Source organism: Capra hircus, chromosome 9 (assembly GCF_001704415.2).
Source record: "Capra hircus breed San Clemente chromosome 9, ASM170441v1, whole genome shotgun sequence".
Lineage (NCBI taxonomy): Eukaryota > Metazoa > Chordata > Mammalia > Artiodactyla > Bovidae > Capra > Capra hircus.
Genome location: NC_030816.1, coordinates 32,518,823 through 32,537,339, shown reverse-complemented (window position 1 = coordinate 32,537,339; position 18,517 = coordinate 32,518,823). Strand labels below are relative to the sequence as shown.

General features: G+C 36.2%; 1 protein-coding gene across 2 annotated transcripts in view; it reads right to left on the bottom strand.

Annotated features, from left to right (window-relative positions):
- HACE1 (HECT domain and ankyrin repeat containing E3 ubiquitin protein ligase 1) overlaps positions 5,170–18,517 on the bottom strand; it is a 108,706-nt gene continuing 95,358 nt past the window's right edge. For both annotated transcript variants that reach the window (XM_018053122.1, XM_018053123.1), the window contains 5 exons: positions 17,668–17,799; positions 13,027–13,125; positions 12,679–12,749; positions 6,781–6,894; positions 5,170–5,986 (listed from right to left, as the gene is read on the bottom strand). In XM_018053122.1, the coding sequence (XP_017908611.1) occupies positions 5,884–5,986; positions 6,781–6,894; positions 12,679–12,749; positions 13,027–13,125; positions 17,668–17,799 (519 nt within the window). In that variant the 3' untranslated portion in view covers positions 5,170–5,883. The remainder of the gene's footprint in view (positions 5,987–6,780; positions 6,895–12,678; positions 12,750–13,026; positions 13,126–17,667; positions 17,800–18,517) is intronic.

The window sequence follows — 18,517 nt, the reverse complement described above, 5'->3', positions numbered from 1 at the left end:
GTTTTCTCCACTAACCATATAACCAGCACCCACCTAGGACTTCTTCCCCTCCATTTCACTCAGCTAGACTCGATTCACTCACACGAATATACCATTATAGTCATTATATTCTCAGTTTATGGTTTTAATGGTTTTGCAACATTAGATGCACAATGTCTTTCCAAGCACCAAGTATGCTTGAAATTGAACACTTTTATAAAGATAATAAAAGTTAATGACTACCCATGATCTATGATCTGACAATACATCTGTTCTTTTTCATCTTGAAATGGTAAAATATCCACCCTTGCTTATTGTGGCACAGTAGGAGAGAAGAAATATAGTCCAATTAATCTCTCTTAACTATCAGCTTATTAAGTTATAGTTTCCCAACAGGCTTGTCTTACATGACTATTAGTAGGCTGCAGGTGTTTTTCTAAGAGTCTTTTTATAATGCAGTTATGTCATAAAGAGACAGCACGGAGTAAAAGAAAACCTACTGGACTAAAAATCAGAAAATCTAAGTTCTGAATTCGAGTTTGATTAAGTAGCCATGAAGGCTTAAGGAAGTCATCACCTCTCCAGTCTCTAATTTTCTCATCTGTAAAATGAAAGGACTAGTTATAAATCAAATAAACAAATTTATGCCAATCTACACCAGACCAATAGTCAGGTAACCATAACCCAAGACCTAAGAATTTCACAAAAGACATTCTAACAGAAATCTTGTCCACATTTAACTATCTTAAATCAAACTGCCAAGTTGGGATTTATGTTACTACTGTTAACCTTAAAAGTGTTTTGTTGCCTAATAAGTGTGGAAGTATATAGGAAACAGAGCATGTTTCACATGAAAAAGCAATTGTGACTATAGGTACACATGGATATGCCTAAATTTTGTGGTGAAAATAACCAAAATTTTGATATTAGCTAAATACCCACTCACAAAGACAGCTATTACACATTCTCCAGTTGACAAAAGGGTTGCACTCCAAAAAAGCCATGAGTCCATGTTTGGGAAGTCTCATAAGTGGAAGCTAGGTTTCTAGTTTAACACATAGCACGTACATGACCCTTGATGTAGCTGAGCTATGTAACATTAAATGCTTAAGTTCCAGATCCTGAGACTGGGTCTTGTGTCACATACAAGATGAATTTCCTTCCCTATTCTTGGAGAGAAGACTGGAAGTAAGCAGTTATTACAACTAATTTACCTTTGTCACAGCCTTCTAACGCGAACCCTTTCACACTCTGGGAGGGTACACAGCCCTAAATGTGCTTTTGGAACAATCCTATCAGTCCTACTTAAGGGTTCTCTGTTCCAACTGCCTCTTCCTGAGCCTTCCAACAGTAATTCCACAACTACGGAGCAACTGATGAACATTTCTACTTAAACATTTCAACAAATAACCCAGAAAATGTTACTTACTCCTGGAATATAACTAGTGCTAAAAAAAAGCCACCTATTATTTTATTTATAAAAGCAAAAAATATTAGAAATTTAAGTGTTAATTTTTTTACAGATCTGGACAATTATGAAACATCTATATGACAGAACGTGCCATCACTTTTAAAAAGTTTACAAATAAGCTGCAATAACATAGGAAAAGCTTAATATAAATGATGAATAAATAAAAAAGATACTAAATACTATGTCCTTTATGAACTCAACTATGGGGAAAATGCACTGAGAAAGATTAGAAGAAAATACAAACTATTGGGCAGTATAATTTAGTGCTTTTTCCAGTCTACAAGAATCCATGCTTTCTATATTTTACCATAATAAATAAGTACCACTTCTGTTATTAAAAAAAAAACAAAAATCGGGGTGGAGATGTGTAAATTCAAATAAATTTTTAACAAATAGAATTTGAGAGCTATAAACAGTGCTGTTTATCAGGCAACATGGAAACAGAGCTTTGTGGGCAAAGAGGCATTCCTTTCTTTGACTTTGTTAGGAAAAGAATTTAATTAGGATATTTTAAACTTTTATAAAATGTTTTGTGATTATTAAAATATTACTTATCACTATTGCTGTGGCATTTTATAGATTAAACAAAACCTACTACTGAGATTTCTCTTGATTTAGGATACTGAACATGTAATACATATATCATATAGAAAATAACACAGGCTTATGATTTAGATGCTTGCTTCTTGGAAGAAAAGCTATGACCAACCTAGACAGCACATTAAAAAGCAGAGACATTATTTTACCAACAAAGGTCCATCTAGTCAAGGCTAGGGTTTTTCCAGTGGTCATGTATGGATGTGAGAGTTGGACTATAAAGAAGGCTGAGTGCCAAAGAATTGATGCTTTTGAACTGTGGTGTTGAAGAAGACTCTTGAGAGTCCCTTAGACTGCAAGGAGATCCAACCAGTCCATCCTAAAGGAGATCAGTCCTGAATATTCATTGGAAGGACTAATGCTGAAGCTGAAACTCCAATACTTTGGCCACCTGATGCAAAGAACTGACTCATTTGAAAAGACCCTGATGCTGGGAAAGGTTGAAGGCAGGAAAAGAAGGGGACGACAGAGGATGAGATGGTTGGATGGCATCACTGACTCAATGGACGTGAGTCTGAGTGAACTCCTGGAGTTGATGATGGACAGGGAGGCCTGGTGTGCTGTGATGCATGGGGTCGCAAAGAGTTGGACACGACTGAGCGAATGAACTGAACTGTGATTTAGACAAACAGGATAAAAACTTTATATAGTGAAAAAGTCTTCATCCCATCTTATGCTTTCCCAGATATAGCATGTCTCTTGCCCAGAAACTTTTCTTGCATATAGCCCTATATATATACGGTATTTACACACTAATATTAACAGCACTTTGATACCTCTTATTTCATTTAATGAACTTAAGAAACATTTACGTATCAGATGTACACATCCATTTCATTCTTTGTAAATGTGAATTAATATTCTATTAGTATAGATATATCACAATTAGCAACCCCTTACTGATATTTCCATTTTTCTCTATAATGAACAAGTCTTCAGTGAACATTCTTGTACAAATATGTGTACAAGTATCTCCACAGATGAAGTCTTAGATGTAGAATTGTTGAGTCAAAGACTTGTGTACATTTTAAAAGTCTGATATTGCCAAATTGCCTTCCAAAGAATTTGTTTCACTTTATACTCCAAGAGAACATTTCTAATCAACACTTTTTTTTTTTTTTTTTTAAGCAAACTCCAATGCCATCAATTTCCAGGAAAAGAGTAAAGCAGGTTGGGATAAGACAATGGCAAACTGGAGACCATGTTCAGCATTCCAAGAAGTGACTTTTACTCAATTCCAGCCTACTACTAATGCCTTCTAGGGAATCTCTGCCCAATGTTAAATTATCTGATTTCTCAAAAGTCAAAAATATTGACTTCTAAGTGAAATCTCCTGATTTTTTAAAATGTTGAAAACTTATCCAACATTTAGAATTGGTAGGACAAACAAAACACATGTGTGAGTGGGAATTATCTGTGAGCCTCCAACACATAACCTATGTTTAAAGCTACCATTCTGCCACCCAAGCCAACAAAGACATCACCACAACTTGCTGTGCTTAGCATAGATTTCATTAGATTATATTACCTTTTGTTTTCAGATGAATTAGAAGATGGTTTTTATTAACTATGTGGTCACTATCCTCTCAAATAACTTTAATTAGACTTACTTTAAGTTAATCATATTATAGCTATAATGATAATAATATCAATAATATTACTCTTGCCCAGATGTTTTCATTAGTCAGTTTCCTACAATATGCTCCTTTGCCTTCTAGTTTCATTTCTGTAAAATGCTGTATTTCTCTGTTTTTTTTCCTTATATGAAACTCCCACATGTCGTAAGAGTTATTTTCCTATTAGTGTAATCTTTTACCCAAAGGGGAAGAAAATCTCTAATCATTTTTTTATACTTGCATTCAACATATTCATCTACTTACAGAAGAAACTGTGGGAACAGAATAAATTAGAGACCTGCTGCCTCTAGCTTAAATAGGAATTTTAATCCATATAAAACCTTTTGGTATTAACTAAATTCTCAAAGTTTAGAAACTAAAGATAATGTAAAAGAACAAACCCTAAAATTGCTAGCTCTATATAAAAATATTCAAACCATGGATATAAAACCATGAGATTTTAAAGGTTCTATTATCTCCTCTCCATAAATACCTGCAAAAGGACCAGCGTGACAAAGCTGATGTATGACTATAAACAGAAATAAATGTTTATAAATACTAAAATTATAAGCAACATAATATTAAATAACCTATTTGAAGTTAGAAGGCAATGACCTCTTTTACAATAATTTCAAAACCCAACGTTTTAAAAACTACTAGCTTCATTTATTGTAAATAAAGCATCTGAATCCTAATTTTAGAGCTACTAGTAAATTTAAGAGATTTCCTTGTTTCTAATGTAATCTGTTGAAAGATGTTTTCTTAACATTAAAAAAACCAACAATAATGGAAGAGGACCAAAAACATGTATTAAAGAAGTTTTATAACTTAGCAAAGCAAGGCTTTCTTCAACATATAAGCCTATATACACATATATACATTTTGTCTGTATTGATATATACATTGTCTGTATTTGTCACAGACAACTATAGTGTCTGCTGTGTTTGCATATATATGAGAAAATATGCATATAAGAGTCATTTTACCAATAATGATGCCACTGGATAGTCTATTTTTAGTTTCCAGAGGCAAGGCCATCAGTTCAGTTCAGTCGCTCAGTCATGTCCGACTCTTTGCAACCCCATGAATTGCAACACGCCAGGCCTCCCTGTCCCTCACCAACTCCCAGAGTTTATTCAAACTCATGTCCATCTAGTCGGTGATGCCATCCAGCCATCTCATCCTGTTATCCCCTTCTCCTCCTGTCCCCAAACATTACAAATTCCTCATTTATATTTTTGAATGTCGGAGTGTGCCTGCTTCCCCACTAAAAGGTATGCTGTAACTATTCAAATGTGTCTTTTCAAAAGAAAACTGATTAGCCCACCCTAAAATTTAAAATCCAATGCTCTATATTAGGTATATATCACTTGAATTCAACATTTTAATCATAAAAAGCAAATTTAAAGAAGAATTACATACTTAAATTGTAATCTGCACACTGGATTATGTTTTCAAATGTGACATTAGAGTTCACAGATAAATCCATAGTAATGAAAAGAAACATGGTAAAATATCATATTTTAATTTTATCTAAATAAAATTAAAACAAAACATAAGAATAACTTTGAGACAATAATTCATACAATACAGAAAAAGCTTTAATATACAAATCAGATGTCACTTCATCAGCTGTTTTAGTCACATCAGTCTAAACTTTACATATTAAAATATTGAAAAGCTAAAAAACATCATTGCAATATAGATTCAATATGGGAAAATACATATTTGTGGCTTTATATACAATGTAAATTAACCCATTCTATACAGTAGTTTTCCAAAATATAAACGGCACTTTACATGCAATAGGACATACCAGGCTGGATGTCCTAATACAATTTATTATATAGAAAAATAAAGAGACAACACCTTTTTAACATAACAGTTACATAGGAGATGTGGAATGTAGAATAGGATGCTGCCTAAACACACTCTTGGATAAGATTAAAGAAATGTGAAAAAGGACAGTTTCTATTATTTTCAATTACCATTTTTGAAATGAAGACTACTGTGATTTTATATTTTCTAATTGTATCACAAACTGAGAAAACATAAAAGGGAAAGTGAGAGAGAAAAAAAGGAAACCTGATCCTTTATGAATTTTAAACGTCAGCCCCGCCTATGGGCTGCAATTGGGCTGCTTTTCTGTTGACAGTTTCCTAAATTACTTCTGCCACTCTGAATTGCTCATCAGCAGTCAGATGAATTTTCCAGACTTCATTATGCCATTGTGTAACCATAGCTGCCACAATGTAGTGCCACAAGAAGCCTGTCCTTGAGTATTTCCTTGCTTGGGTATTCAGGTAACTTGAGCATGTTGATGCTTTAAAAGAAAAATATACCACTATTACATAGGAAAGCTCTGAAATATTTTATTGTTTTGTCTAGAAGTGAAAACACCACTCAAAATTAACATAAAACCATCCTCTCAAATTTGCATTCAAATTGGAAAACCCTGAAGTAGTATTTAAAAAGGAAAAAAACACCAAACCCTGCTGCACTGCAGTTTTCTTTAGTATGCAAATTACCAGACCAAAATAAGCTCCCTCCAGTCTAAAATAAATTAGCAATAGGGCAATTAAGTTTGAAATGATAGTGTAACTCAGTGATACTTATGACAGTGTAACTTTAGTGATATTTGAACTATATGTATTCAATTAGAGTATAGGTGGGGCTTCCCAGGTCGCGCTAGTGGTAAAGAACCCACCTGCCAATGCAGGAGACATAAGAGACATGGGTTTGGTCCCTGGGTTGGGAAGATCCCCTGGAGGAGAGCAAGGCAACTGACTCCAGTATTCTTGCCTGGAGAATCCTATGGACGAAGAATCCTGGAGGGCTACAGTCCATACGGTCGCAAAGAGTCAGACACAACTGAAGCAACTTAGCACTCATGCACACACAGAATGTAAGTAGGTAGTTTCCTCAAACATTTTCCTACATACAAAGCGGAAGGCAAGAAACTATTACTATATAGTTCTTTATTTATCAGTGATTACAAAATGAACAGAGATCACTGCTGAGATTTTCCTCTCAATGAAGCAGTAAGCAGTCAGACCTTTGATCATTTAAAATTAATCAGAAATTCACAGTGCATTTAAATAAGCCAATTTAACATACCATGTGCTTGAAGTAGGTAGGAGATTTGGAGTATATGGAACGGCAGCAATTGTGAAGTTTTGCAATCCACTTCCACCCATGATATTAGCAAATCCACCATGTGGGACCCTGGAACTAAGAGTTCATATCTAGTAAGTTGTAACCATGCAAGAAAAATCTTTGAAATAGATATATTTTGAATTATAAAAATGAATAGTATCTAATAGACATTCATTAAATATTTGTTGAATAAATAAATGGTTTACTTGATTAATTCAAGCAACAGAGGCTTTTATGTGGAATCCAAAATGATTTCCCTGTCTGTGAAAAATATCTAGGCTCAAACGTTTTTGTTTTGTATTCTTTTACACAGTGGGACAACTAGAAAATTCTTTACACTTATCTTTCCAGAGATTTACATCGGATGCATTTTTTAAAATGTTACCTGACATAATGAGAATGCATTTGAATGCAGAGTGCTAAAGAAAAGCAAGGAGAGATAAGAAAGCCTTCCTCAGTGATCAATGCAAAGAAATGGAGGAAAACAACAGAATGGGAAAGACTAGAGATATCTTCAAGAAAATCAGAGATACCAAGGGAACATTTCATGCAAAGATGGGATCGATAAAGGACAGGAATGGTATGGACCTAACAGGAGCAGAAGATATTAAGAAGAGGTGGCAAGAATACACAGGAGAACTATACAAAAAAGATCTTCATGACCCAGATAACCACGATGGTGTGATCACTTTCTTGGAGCCAGATGTCATGGAATGCGAAATTAAGTGGGCCCTAAGAAGCATTACTACAGACAAAACTAGTGGAGGTGACGGAATTCCAGTTGAGCTATTTCAAATCCTAAAAGATGATGCTGTGAAAGTGCTGCACTCAATATGCCAGCAAATTTGGAAAACCAGCAGTGGTCACAGGACTGGAAAAGCTCAGTTTTATTCCAATCCCAAAGAAAGGCAATGCCAAAGAATGCTCAAACTACCACACAATTACACTCATCTCACACATTAGCAAAGATTACCATGATACTGAATGGCTTGCCTTGGAAATGAACAGACCATTCTGTCATTTTGGAGATTGCATCCAAGTACTGCATTTCGGACTCTTTGTTGACTATGATGGCTACTCCATTTCTTCTTAGGGATTCCTGTCCACAGCAGTAGATATAATGGCCACCTGAGTTAAATTCACCCATTCCAGTCCATTTTAGTTTGCTGATTCCTAGAATGTCAACGTTCACTCTTTCCATCTCCTGTTTAACCACTTCCAATTTGCCTTGATTCTTGGACCTAACATTCCAGGTTCCTATGCAATATTGCTCTTTACAGCATTGAACCTTGCTTCTATCACCAGTCACATCCACAACTGGGTGCTGTTTTTGCTTTGGCTCCACCCCTTCAATCTTTCTGGAGTTATTTCTCCATTGATCTCCAGTAGCATATCGGGCACCTACCGACCTGAGGAGTTCATCTTTCAGTGTCCTGTCTTTTTGCCTTTTCATACTGTTCATGGGGTTCTCAAGGCAAGAATACTGAAGTAGTTTGCCATTCCCTTCTCCAACAGACCACATTCTGTCAGACGTCTTCACCATGACCTGTTCGTCTTGGGTGGCCCTACATGGCATGTCTCACACTGAGTTAGACAAGGCTGTGGTCCATATGATCAGAGTGGCTAGTTTTCTGTGATTGTGGTTTTAGTGTGTCTGCCCTCTGATGCCCTCTCTTAGCGCCTACCCTCTTACTTGGGTTTCTCTTACCTTGGACGTGAGGTATCTCTTCATGGCTGAGAGGTCAATAGATTTAAGAATAGATAGCCATTTAAAAAATTAGATCTATAAATGAATCCATTTTAAACAATATATTGTTTTTTTAAAAGAGGAACAATGTTTTTAAAAAATAAAAATTTGTAAATGTCAGAAAAACTCTGGAAGAATAACCAAAATAGATTACATTCAGAGACTGAGATGAGAGATGATTTTATAAAACTTTAGTCTAACCTTCCTACATATAAAAAATAATTTTAAACTCTTTTTATTAAATTACTGAAATCTCTAGGTATTTCTTGGCAGTAAGAAGCCAAGTAAACAAAAAACTGACAAGATTTTGTTTCATATTTTTAGTCTATAATCTGTGACTAATTCGATTTATTCTTTAAAATTAGGTATTCAGAATGGGAGAAAATAATAGCAAATGAAGGAACTGATGAAGAATTAATCTCAAAAATATACAAGCATCTCCTGTAGCTCAATTCCAGAAAAATAAATGACCCAATCAAAAAATGGGCCAAAGAACTAAACAGACATTTTTCCAAAGAAGACATACAGATGGCTAACAAACACATGAAAAGATGCTCAACATCACTCATTTTCAGGGAAATGCAAATCAAAACCACGCCATTTTCACACGGCCATTTCAAGGCAGTCAGAATGGTTGCTATTCAAAAGAGGGTGTGGAAAAAAGGGAACCCTTTTACACTGTTGATGGAAATGCAAACTAGTACAGCCACTATGGAGAACAGTGTGGAGATTCCTTAAAAAACTGGAAATAGAACTGCCTTATGACCCAGCAATCCCACTGCTGGACATACACACCAAGGAAACCAGAACTGAAAGAGACACGTGCACCCCAATGTTCATCGCAGCGCTGTTTATAATAGCCAGGACACGGAAGCAACCTAGACGTCCATCAGCAGACAAACGGATAAGAAAGCTGTGGTACACATACACATGGAGTATTACTCAGCCATTAAAAAGAATACATTTGAATCAGTTCTAATGAGGTGGATGAAACTGGAGCCTATTATACAGAGTGAAGTAAGCCAGAAAGAAAAACACCAATACAGTATACTAACACATATATACGGAATTTAGAAAGATGTTAACGATAACCCTGTATGCGAGACAGCAAAAGAGACACAGATGTAAAGAACAGTCTTATGGACTCTGTGGGAGAGGGAGAGGGTGGGATGATTTGGGAGAATGGCATTGAAACATGTATAATACCATATGTGAAACGAAACGCCAGTCCAGGTTTGATGCATGATACAGGATGCTCGGGGCTGGCGCACTGGGATGACCCAGAGGGATGGTATGGGGAGGGAAGTGGGAGGGGGGTTCAGGATGGGGAACACATGTACACCCATGGCAGATTCATGTTGATGTATGGCAAAACCAATACGATATTGTAAAGTAATTAGCCTCCGGTGAAAATAAATAAATTTAATTTAAAAAAAAAAGAATGTCACACTATAAGTGACCTGAATAAGGTCATCTAATGCCTCTCCTTTCCCTAAAGGAATGAAACTACAAGGCGACAGGGCACCACATCCCTCGGGAACAGCAGCAGTAGCTGTGGCACCTGCAAGCCCATTTCATTGGTCTATCTGATCCCAAAGGGCCTCTCCCAATAAACATGGTGTTTGTGTTCCCTTCTCCTTGTAAAACAGGACACAAATGCATCAACCCCTCTCCTCAGTCTAGAAAGAAAGGAGCATAGAAAAGGACCCTGAATATCTGAAGCAAATAAAGGATTAACTGGAAGCCCCAGATGGATAGTCCCTTGGACTGCAAGGAGATCAAACCGGTCAATCCTAAAGGAAATCAATCCTGAATATTCACTGGAGGTACTGATCCTGAGGCTGAAGCTCCAATCCTTTGGCTACCCAATGTGAACACTGGAAAAGACCCTGATGCCAGGAAAGACTGAAGGCAGGAGGAGAAAGGGATGACAAAGGACGAGATGGTTGGATGGCATCACTGACTCAATGGACATGAGTTTGAGCAAGTTCTGGGAGATGGTGAAAGGCAGGGAAGCTTGGCATGCTGCAGTCCATGGAATCGCAAAAAGTCAGACAGAATTGAGCAACTGAAAAACAACCAGATGGATAAATGAAAGCTTTCCTGGCCCACAGCAGAAGGAATAAAAAGGACTGCACAGGACACACTAGGGTCAGTGTTCCTCAGACTCACAGGCTTTGTTTTCTTGGAAAGCCTATCCCAAATAAACCAAGATGGAGCTTTTGTATCTCCAAAGCCACAGTTCATCATAAAACCTAACATTTACAGAGAAAGTAAACAACTGTAATGGGGAAAGCTTCAGCTGAGGCACTCTGGACCACAAGGAACATTTTTTGGTAGATGAGATGCATGCGTGTGAAGGGAGCTTTGGAGAGGAGCCAGCCAAGGCCAAGCATATGAAGACGTGGGCTGTTATGGTTCATGAAAAGTGAAAGAGAAAACCCAGAGAGGTCACTCACCATGGACAAACTAAAGCCCAACCTAGTCTGCGGCTACCTTTAAGACATTTGGCCTGAGAGGCAAAATTCCAACACTTCTGCTCAATAGAATTCGTGACAGCAATAATGGCAATATTATTATTAAGGTTTTATGGCTTTTTATAATTTACAAAGTCACATTATTTCATTTGATCCTAATCTTCATCCTGAGAAATAACCAGTAGAGATTTATAATCCCCTTTGGAAAGCAATCATGAGTAAAGAAGAAGAAACTCAAGACATTTTCCCAAGATTGGAGGGAGAGTCAGTGGCAGGGAAGTTCCTGGCACCAGAACATCAGCTTCTCTCTCCAGAGCTCTTCATGCATCAGCTACTTGATTCTATGTCACTCATTTCTCGGTTCATGTGTCCTAAGGGGTGTTCATTTTGTCAGCTACTATCAGGTCAGGAGACTTGGAAAATAAATAAGTAATGATACTAATGTAAAAAATAATAATAATAATAAAATAAAATTAGGTATACACTGTAACTCCAACTATTTTTCTAACTATATACTTAAAAAACTAAAAAATACAGCAAAATATTAATAGTGTTATCTGTGAACAGTTTAATTACTTAGTAGGATTTTCATTTTCTCCTATCTATATTCTCCATTTTCCAAAGTTTCTACAATGGTTACAAACTACTTTAAAAATAAAACAGTGGGAACTTCACTGGTGGTCCAATGGCAAAGACTCTGCACTCTTAATGAAGGGGGCCTGGATTCGATTCCTGGTTGGGTAATTAGATCCCACATGCTACAACTAAAACCTGCATGCTGCAACAAAAATCAAACAGCCTGCATGCCACAACTAAAATGCAGTGCCAAAAAATAAAATTAAAAAAATAAAACAGTGGACTTTAAGTTACATATATGTAATATAGATTTACATTCACACTATGCTTTTAAAACAGGTAGTAAAAAATAAATATATCAAATTATTTATAATGGTTGTTGCTGGCAAGTGATGGTTTTTCTTATTTCTTTTAGTTTTCTATGTTCCAATCTTCTTAGAAGAACCATGTAAATTTATAATGAAAAAAAAGTGAACTACATTTTGATAAACAGAAGGATACAGATGAAATTCTAAGTTATCAAAAATTAAAAATCACACCTTTCTTTTACATTTTTCAGAACTATAAGAGAGATTTAAATAATTTAGTTTTCTAACACTGATGATGTTTAATTGTTTTCAAACGTACACTTTTCAATGTATGGTATCACAAATTAGTTTTTAGGCCACAAATCTTAAAAGATTAAAATCTGACAAAAATTGAAGAAAAAATGCTGTGTATGCATATTATATGTATTGTGTACGTGTGTTGTTCCAGCAACAACTACTGGCTACTATTATTGACTTACAGATTGAAAAGACTACCAAGTTACAAACTAATATATATGTTGACAGTTCTGACAGGAACATTTTTTATACCTTAAATAAACATATTTTGGGTACTACTATATATTTTAACTTTAATGCCTAAACAAACCTTTGTTTAATGTCTAAAAATATAGAAAAGAAGGTGAGAAACAGACAATTCAGAGTAATAATTCACTTTGAGTTGCTTATCTCTAATCAATTAGAAATGGAATACATTAAATTCTTTCTACATTATCATAAAAACACTTCTTACCTGCCAGTAACAAACTGCAAGAGAAGAACTCTCTCCTCTGGAGTAATATCTTCCACAACTTCCCAGAACCACTAAAAACAACAATAAAAAACTAAACTCATATTTCAAAGCAATTGTAGGCTTCTTAGTACCAGAGCAATATGTAATATTCATAAAACATTTTATTCTATGAAACTCATTTATCAAAAAAGATTTCATACAAAGCTTTCATATGGAATTCCCATGAGAAGAATTTAGGGAAAAACTTTACTTTGTTAATTAATATAGGTTTTCATTCAATAGTGCTGAAAAGCTTACAAGATTAAATGGCAAAACTTAACTTCATTCTAAGCTCTAGAGAGATTTTACCTGAATAACTGGATCTTCTCTTTCATAGCCACTTGTGTATTCTGTATTTTTTATCCAATCACTCACATCAATTTCTGGCATGCCAGAAAGCAGTAGCTCCTTTGGGAAAGAAGAAAAATATTTCATTAATCTTCTTTGGGGGAAAAAAGAGATTACATTTAAATAGCAAATCTGTCTTAATTAGAAACTAATCCCATGTAAAACTTATTTATTTCTGTGACAGTGTCTGCATGTTATCAATAACAAGTACTACATGGCAGAGAACCCTTGATACTGATAATCACAAATACTGTGAGATGCGGAGATGTCGCTAAAGTAATACAATTAAAACATAAGCCTTCATGTTTATATAGAAACACATATGCCACAAGTTTATATGTGCAACAATTTTATGAACATTATTCTCTTTGGTTTATATGTATTTTATGAATTTGTTAAATTTTATAATGATACTATACTCTCAATATAGAAATAACAATAGAGATCTAAAATCTGAGTTAAGCAAAGAAAAGATCAAGAAACTCTAATCACTAGAAAAAAGAAGTCATAATAAAAAGTTATTTTTAAAAATCAAAACAGATTTAGGCCTTAGAAGAACTCTATTCTGAAATAATTTCAATCCTTTAAAGTCAAATTTCCATAAGGTGAAAAAAACCACAATTTTCCTACTAATGACTTTTGGTATCCATTTTTTCGGGAAGATCATCAAACAAACAAAATATCAATCAAATAACTAAGAATGAAATTAAGAATGGCAAAAGTATTTTACCATAGTATTCTTCAAGTGAAAACAGAACATGAAAAAGTTTGTCCACATCTCTGAATCAGACCGTATCTATCTCACAGTTGGGTGTGTTTACTCATTAAAGTAAGGCAATAACTAGCCTACGCTCAAAACGGACAAGCCAGAACAGCAGATCTTGTTATTGCAGAGAAAGATACAATGTGGTTCAAAGTCACTTCTCCTACAGCAACTCCTCAAAAATATATAAGGTATATATAGTATAGAGTGTGCTCTGAAAAAGATTAATGAAGGTCAATATAAGGGGGTGTCCGAGAAATCTTGGGTGTTTGAGATCTATTCAAGGAGTCTGCAAGGTTCTCCCTTTTCCAACTGAGGCTGAATTTTCTCTATATATTTCAGTCAAACAACATATCACAACAGATTATAAACAGAAACAGGTATGAGAACCCAGTTTCTTCTATGAAGCTGGGCATTAAATTTGGAAAGATATAAAACAATAATACTTTCCCACTATTTTTGTTTTATTCTGGAAAATAAATAATTTTATTTATTAATTTAATTTCTTTAGCTTTAATTTTTAAAATCTTATTTATGTTAATATGTAATGAATTGTTATTCTTATATGAGCTGATAAAATATTTTACATTTCTGTTCAAATTTAAAATACAGTAAGTATCAATTACTATAACCAACATAAATTCTTTTCTTGTAAGGGGTCGTAAGACCAAATAATTTAATAATTCCTGTCTAGGTTGTCTTTTAGTCCTCCTTACTAAGTATTTGGCTATGGTCAATACTTTAGCCACCTGATGCGAAGAACTGACCCATTAGAAAAAGACCCTGATGTTGGGAAAGATTGAAGGTAGGAGGAGAAGGGGACAACAGAGGACAAGATGGTTGGATGGCCTCACCCACTTGATGGACATGAGTTTGAGCAAGCTCCAGGAGTTGGTGATGGACAAGGAAGCCTGGCGTGTTGCAGTTCATGGGGTCGCAAAGAGTTGGACACAACTGAGCAACTGAACCAACTGACCATAGTATTATAAAATACTTTAACTGATGAAGGCATTCTGGTAGCATCCATTTACCACCCCCAAATACATTTTCCATCTTCCTTCGCACGTTCTGTGCCCCGGGTGGCTGATCCCTGCAGACTGGCTCTCTTGCCTGTTGGCCTCAGATTGGGTTCCATCACTGGGCAACAGGCAGGAGTCTGAAGGTGAGAGTATATTCTGCTCCTTCCCTTCTCCAGCACATCTTTGCAGTAGCTGTGCCTCCCCAACTATAGCTACTACCTGGTGGTTCAGACTCTCACAGGGCTCCTCACAGTAACTCCTCCACGCGTCTTCAGTTTTAGGGATGATAAAGGCTTTCTCCTGTTGCTATTCTCTGGATGCCTCAACCATATCTTGTTTATTCTTAACCTGCCCAATGCCTCTGTAAGTTCCTTCAGTAAAGTTTCTTTATTTGAACCATCTAGGGAAATTCTGTTCCCTGGCACTATACTGATACAGATCTACCAAAAAAGGAATATGGATGACTGTTACATGTTTCTTACAATCCATGAGTTTAATCCTCTTCCCTTCTAGGCTGAAGATAAGCTTTTAATAACATTGAGTATGCTTTCATTGTTAATAATTGTGAATAAAAATGAGACTAAATTCTCTCAAGGAATTTGAAGTATTTCATGAACATCATATGTTATGATTTTGTGACAGGAACAAAATATTCTTATTAGCTCATTTAACACTTGGGGGGAAAAGTTATTAAGTTGACTAAAAGAAGATGAAATTGGAAGTATACAATAAAAAATATCAATACATATACATATAGCAAAAGAGTTTAGTCCAAATCAACAATTTATTATTTTTAAAAATATGAAAAAATAATTGGTCTTTTGGAATTGGGTACAAAATATATATCCCCAAAACAGTCAGAAACTGTGTCATGCAAGTGTTCACAGCTGTTCATAGTATTCACATGGCTCGGTGTTTTAATATCCTGGTACCACCATGGATAAACTCATAAGCAGCACAGTATGGCAGGACAGTCCCTCAGACATTTGAGGAACCCTGCAACTCTGGAGAAGAAAATGGCAACCCACTCCAGTATTCTTGCCTGGAGAATCCCATGGACGGAGGAGCCTGGTGGGCTACAGTCCACGGGGTCGCAGAGAGTCGGACACGACTGAGCGACTTTACTTTCACCTGTAATAATACTATAGATATAGTAATCACAACAGTGTTGTCACCACATTTGAGCCTGATGATCATCTCTTGATTTGAGACTGCATTCTGTCCACAACTTGATGAACACATCAATTTGTAGGGACACTGATGCTACTAAATACTTTCTTTTCATGAAAACTCTAGAATCTAAACTGTATCTTGAACTCTGATGAACATGTTTATGCCATGAACTTAGATGAATGAACTTAGATATTTGAGTCAACTTTTAAAAAAACATTTCCTATCCCAGTGTAGCAGAGCCCTTTCCTATGAAAGACACACAAGTCACAAAAAAGGTTCCAAATCCAAGTCCCATTTATAACTCACACCACTGAAAAGTACCCAACAAATGTTCACCAAGAGTAGAAAGGACAGAAAAAACAAAAGGAGACTGACACAATGAAGTACTACAGAGCAATGAGAATGAACACATTACAGCTGCATGCAACAGCACAAATGATTCTCACAAAGAAAAAGTTGTGCTAAAGAAGTCAGACATATTCTAGGTGACTATTCCACTTACATAAGTTCAAAAACAGGTAACCTAACCTACATCATAACAAATCAGGGGAGTGGATGCCCATGAGGGGAAAGTGACTGGAAGGGAACATCACAAGGATCTAGGATATTAGGATTTCTCAGTTTCTTGATCCAGATGTTTCATGGGTGTACACAGTGTGAAAATTCATCAAGCTATACATGTATGACGCATGTTAGGGTTAGGTTATATTTTTCTCATGTATACTGTAACTCAGTAAGAAGTTTTATAAAACTTACCAGCATCAACAACTTACAAGGCAAAGTTTTTGTCAATTATCTGTATTGTTGCTATTTGTTTTTTATACATTGGTCCAGAAAAAGAATATAATTTTCTGTTTAATAATTCATAAGTACACCTCCATTATTGAATGCTAAAAATAGTAACTCATGACATTAAAAGACGCTTACTCCTTGGAAGAAAAGTTATGACCAACCTAGACAGCATATTCAAAAGCAGAGATATTACTTTCCTGACTAAGGTCTGTCTAGTCAAGGCTATGGTTTTTCCAGCAGTCATGTATGGATGTGAGAGTTGGACTGTGAAGAAGGCTGAGCACCGAAGAATTGATGCGTTTGAACTGTGGTGTTGGAGAAGACTCTTGAGAGTCCCTTGGACTGCAAGGAGATCCCACCAGTCCATTCTAAAGGAGATCAGCCCTGGGATTTCTTTGGAAGGAATGATGCTAAAGCTGAAACTCCAGTACTTTGGCTACCTCATGTGAAGAGCTGACCCATTTGAAAAGACTCTGATGCTGGGAGGGATTGGGGGCAGGAGGAGAAGGGGAAGACAGAGGATGAGATGGCTGGATAGCATCACCGACTCAATGGATGTGAGTCTGAGTGAACTCTGGGAGTTGGTGATGGACAGGGAGGCCTGGCATGCTGCGATTCATGAGGTCGCAAAGAGTCGGACACGACTGAGCGACTGAACTGAACTGATTCTAGTTATTACCCTTTAGAGAAGCACAATCACAAATCTTACAGCTCCCTAAACATGAACATTTTAATGGTTTACCATATTTTCTACATTATTCCATTCACTTTTGTGCACTAAAATTATTTCTAAATTATATCAAATGGAGTTTTGTTTTGTATTGTAACAGCAAAAGAACTGATGCTTTTCCTTACCAATTCGTATTCATCAAAAAGTTGTATGAGGGATGGTGGAATGAACATATGAAAGCCCTGTAGAAAAGCATTGATCTGAGGCTGAATGGCTCTTGTCATTCGCAGTTCAGTGACAAGCTGGACGTACTCCGCCTAGTAAAAAAAAAAAGGTTTCTGTGATTATTATTTTTTTAATTTCACATACTTAAGAGTTGACTCACTGGAAAAGACTGATGCTAGGGGGGATTGGGGGCAGGAGGAGAAGGGGACGACAGAGGATGAGATGGCTGGATGGCATCACTGACTAGATGGATGTGAGTCTGAGTGAACTCTGGGAGTTGGTGACGGACAGGGAGGCCTAGCGTGCTGCGATTCATGGGGTCGCAAACAGCTGGACACGACTGAGCGACTGAACTGAACTGAACTGAACTGAAGATACTGTTAACCATTTCTCATTTTAGAAATAAAGGTTTAGAATTAATTTGGCACCAATGTTCACACATCTCAGCAAAAGAGTAATCTATCATTCACTAAGCTGTTTAGGCCAAAATCCTAGGAGTCAATCATCCAGGTTTCTCTCACAGCTTCTATCAGGGAGTGCTATCAGCTCTATCTTCAAAAACTATTCTCAGTCAGACCCTGTGGCCTCACCTCTGCTGGCGGCACCTTGGTTCAAGCCATCATCTCTCATCTGGATATTAGACTATCTGGTGTCACTGCTGCCATGTTTGCCTCTGTATTGCTTCTTCTCCACATTAGAGCAACTTTTTAAACTATGCGTGTGTATATATATATATATATATATATTTTTTTTTTATATATATAATTCAGATCACATAACCCTCCTTTCAAAAACCCTACAATGACTTCC